This window comes from Drosophila melanogaster, chromosome 3L (assembly GCF_000001215.4).
Source record: "Drosophila melanogaster chromosome 3L".
Classification (NCBI taxonomy): Eukaryota; Metazoa; Arthropoda; class Insecta; order Diptera; family Drosophilidae; genus Drosophila; species Drosophila melanogaster.
In genome coordinates, this window is record NT_037436.4 from 5,479,434 (window position 1) to 5,483,983 (window position 4,550).

Here is a 4,550-nt window from a genome sequence, read left to right on the forward strand (position 1 = left end):
GAGAAGCTTCCTGCCTTATATTTTGCTTAAAATTAACCTTTATAAACAAAACAATCTATGACGCCACGATAAGACTTCAATACGTAATTGGCTTATCACTAGATTAGAATATTACGGAAACTATCTTGTGTTGCTCGTGTTGAAATGGCACTTAAGAAAAATAATTCAGAAGTTAACGATAACATAAAATCACAAATCACAATCACTAGAATGAAAACGATATTCTATAAATTTCAAAGAATTTCTAATTAAATCTAATCAAAATGTCATTAATATAAGCTACCGACGTTGTATCAGGAAATAGCTTTTGCTATAGACAAGACAGTTGGCCTAGTTAACAAGTCAGTGTGGAGTTAAACTCGCAGGCGAAAAGACCTATTAAAAATATATAGTACAATTTAGAAAGGGGAGTTGTTATGCAAGGTAAATCTAAGATATTCTATGCAAGTACAATGCAATAAATTATTATGTCAATTATACATAAATATTTAAACTTAAATACTAGTAATAGTCTCTGTATGTTTTTTTTTTTGTATTATTATTGTATTCTTTCCTTTTCCAGATAATATTTTCAAGCCTTTGCCATGGCTTCTGGTGGTTATCGCCGTATTCTGGAGCTGGCAGCTAAATGTTTTGGCCCTGCCAAAGATCGAACCTCGTCACGAAACTTGCAACAATGAACAGCGATACGAAAACCAGGTGATGTGCGAGGGCAAGGACTTTGGTGCTTTGGTACCGTATCCGGATAACTGTAGTTTGTTCCTAGTTTGCGACTGTCTCTATCCCACGGTGAAGTTGTGTCCCGCAAATCTCTGGTGGGATAATAAGACCCAGCAATGTAATTATCCCCAAGCTGTAGAATGTATCTACTACTCGATTGAAACGCCAGAACCTACGGATGGAACTACTCGATTTACGCCAGAACCAACATCCAGTACTCAAAAGATAACGCCAGAACCCACAGAACCACCATCAAGTACGGCAAAGATAACGACAGAAAGTACCACCGGAACCAGTACAGAGATAACGTCCTCTACCCCCTCAAGTTACCTCCCAACATCCAGTTGGGATCCACCACCGGCACCACCGGGAATTTCAGATGACTACTGTCGCAACAAGGAGGATGGCTCGGTACATTATTATCCATATGACTGCCAGGCCTATATAAACTGCACTTACGGCTGGCCCGTGCTAAATTACTGTATTGAAGACAAGGTATTCAATAAGTACCTTGGCATTTGCGATACTCCCGATATGGCAGATTGCGAGGAGCTGCCCCTTCCTACAACCACAACAGAAATGCCGCCCACTTCAACAACTGAGGAGGATGTGGTTTGCGGTCCAACGCCGGAGGGAATTGAAGAGGATTATTGTGTGCCGAAGGGAAATGGTTTCTATGAGTATCCTTACAATTGCAGTGGGTACTTGGCCTGCAAAAATGGTTGCACAGATTTGGATTACTGCCAGCCGGATAAACTCTTTAATAATTGGCTGCACATCTGCGATACACCCGATTCGGTGCGGTGTGACCCCCTGCCATTCCCCACAACTCCGGGAACAACCAACAAACCAACGACGCCTTCAGTCACGACGACGCCTTCAATCACTACAACTCCTTCAACGCCTACAACACTGCCTTCTGATGGGTCTACAACGGAAATACATTCTAGCACCACAGAAGAGATTGTAACCACTACAGATGGACTTCCCTCTGATGTCGATCCAAATGATTGTAAAGATGAAAAGGACGGCACTATTTTTGCCTACATAGGCAATTGTTCGGAGTACTTAATATGTAAAGACAATCAAGTGCAAATGGGTCATTGTCCTCCTAATACGCTCTTCAATCCCGACTTGCTTGTATGCGATGAGCCAGATGATGTTGTGTGCCTTGGAGATCGCACCACGACACCAATTCCAACCACCATACCAACTACTACTACTGAAAAAACCACTCCTACCACGACTACCACCACAGTGGCAACAACTTTGGGACCAGATCAGCTTTGCGATGGTCAGGAGTTGGGAGCTTCGTTTTCTTATCCGGATGATTGCAGCAAGTATTATCTTTGCTTGGGCGGCGGACAATGGACTCTGGCACCCTGCATTTACGGCAGTTATTTTGATCCCAGCACAGGTCAGTGTGGACCTGATGTGGCACCCGATGCGTGCAAACCATCACAAGTCACAACCACCACAACAACAACAACGACAGAGACCACAACAACCGAAAGAAATACCACACCCAAGTCCACAGCTACAACCACCGAAAGGACAACCACAACTGTGGCCCCAAAAACTGGTATTTGCGGTGGTCGAAATGAGAACGAGAATATTGCTTATCCCAACAACTGCACCAAGTACATTGTGTGCGTTTCACCAATTCCCATAGCGTTCTTCTGTCCCGATGGTACATTCTTCAGTTCCAAGTTAGAGAAGTGCATTGATGATTGGGATGAAAGTGATTGTGAGGGTGATCAAAGCACAACGACTCTAGAACCAGGCTATACAAGACCTCCTCCGGAACCGACCATGTGTACAAATAGCAGTCGGGATACATTCCCATATCCGGACAATTGTCAATGGTTCATACGCTGTGTGGATGATTACATTTACATGATGGACGTCTGTAATTGTGGGGAGTACTACGATCCAATTACTGAAAAGTGTGGAGCGGATGTTCCTTCAGATGCCTGTCGATGGGACTACACTTCAACCACATCAACTACCAGTGAGCCGACAACGACCACAGCGGTTACGAGACCACCACCGCAGAAAGGACCTTGTGACGACGTCGAGGATGGGGCCCTTGTCGCTTATCCCAACGATTGTTCGAAGTATATTCAGTGCGATAGACCCATTGCGGTTGCCTTTGAATGCGAAAAAGGAGATGAATTTAGTGTGGAGCTTGGAAAATGTGTTGATGCTTCACTCGCCAATTGTTCGATTACAACCACTGCTAAGCCATCGGAGTCGACGACTACACCAAGAGACGGGGAAGGCTCAACAACGCCTTCCGAACCATCAACGGGATCTTCTACAGAATCGTCTACAGAATCAACAACAGAACCATCTACAGAATCAACAACAGAATCAACAACAGAATCAACAACGGAATCAACAACAGAATCATCTACAGGACAATCAACAGAAACTACAGAATCATCTACAGTATTATCTACTGATACTTCTGAATCACCTTCAACAATTTCAACACCACCATCATCTACTACAATGGAACCAGGAACAACTAACCCGGAAGCTTCTACAACTGAAAAGCCGGCAGATGGAATTTGTGAAGGCAAGACAGACGACTCCTTGGTACCCTACCCGAGAAACTGTAGCAAGTATATAAAGTGCCAATATCCAATACCAGTTGGTTACGATTGTCCGGATGGTTTGGAGTTTAGTCCCACGGAATTGACCTGCATGGATCCCGAACTAGCTGGTTGTAGCACTAAGTTAACCACACCAGGGCTTACAACTTTAAGTACAGAAGCTTCGTCTACACCGGTAACAACAGTTTCAACAACACCCGAGGCTACCACTACAGAAATGTCAACTACTCCAAAGACTACTACTACCGAGTCAACCACAATCTCAACAACAACCACAGATTCAACCACTCCCCAAACAACTACAACAGAATCGACAACTTCCAAAACAACTACCACAGAATCAACGATAATTTCAACAACTCCAACGACAACCGAGCCAACAACTCCAAAGACCACTACTACCGAGTCAACCACAATCCCAACAACAACCACAGAATCAACTACAGCTACAACCACTCCCCAAACAACTACCACGGAATCAACGACAATTTCAACAACTCCAAAGACTACTACTACAGAGTCAACGACAGTTTCAACAACCCCAACGACAACCGAGTCAACGACAATTTCAACAACCCCAACGACAACCGAGCCAACAACCGTTTCAACAACTCCAAAGACAACAACCACCGAATCGACAACAGTAACAACAACAACTGAATCGACAACCACAGTTTCTACACCAACAACTCTAGATCCGTACACCCCCAATATATGCTGTGGCCAAGCTCTTGGAACTCTGCTTCCGTATCCCAATGATTGCGGTCGCTATGTCGTCTGTGACTATCCCATTCCATATGCCGTGGATTGCGATGAGGGAACGATTTTCGATGATAATCTTCTTCAATGCACCTCTGTTCCCAATGAAAGGTGTCTTTTTATTGAATTTTAAAAAAATATATTAATAAAGCATAAATCACAGCAATAATCTTTTCCATTTCTGTTCTTTTTGCTACCCCAAAAAATCAATTGGGTAAATGCACAAATGCTCAATAGCTGGGAATCGCTTAACATATTCCTCACACATTACACTTCTAGGGCTTTCTAAGTCCTTTTTTAAGTGTTTCACTTTTTAGACATATACTTTGCTCCAGTTTTAGTATCAATTACATGCAAACCCTTTTCCCGTAATATGTCGCAAAAAAACGGAACCAAGAAAAAAAAAGTAATTTACCACTTAACACAGTCAATTCCCCGGACAGGTAACAAGCC

General features: G+C 43.2%; 1 protein-coding gene across 1 annotated transcript; it reads left to right on the top strand.

The window, feature by feature from the left end:
- Positions 1 to 356: 356 nt before the first annotated feature.
- Positions 357 to 4,230, top strand: CG4835 (uncharacterized protein; the record flags this gene model as incomplete). The annotated part of the gene is made up of 2 exons (NM_139708.3): positions 357 to 423; positions 563 to 4,230. The coding sequence occupies exons 1-2, from the start codon at positions 417 to 419 to the stop codon at positions 4,228 to 4,230; spliced, it is 3,675 nt and encodes a 1,224-aa protein (NP_647965.3). The 5' UTR covers positions 357 to 416.
- Between the last annotated feature and the right edge of the window lie 320 nt (positions 4,231 to 4,550).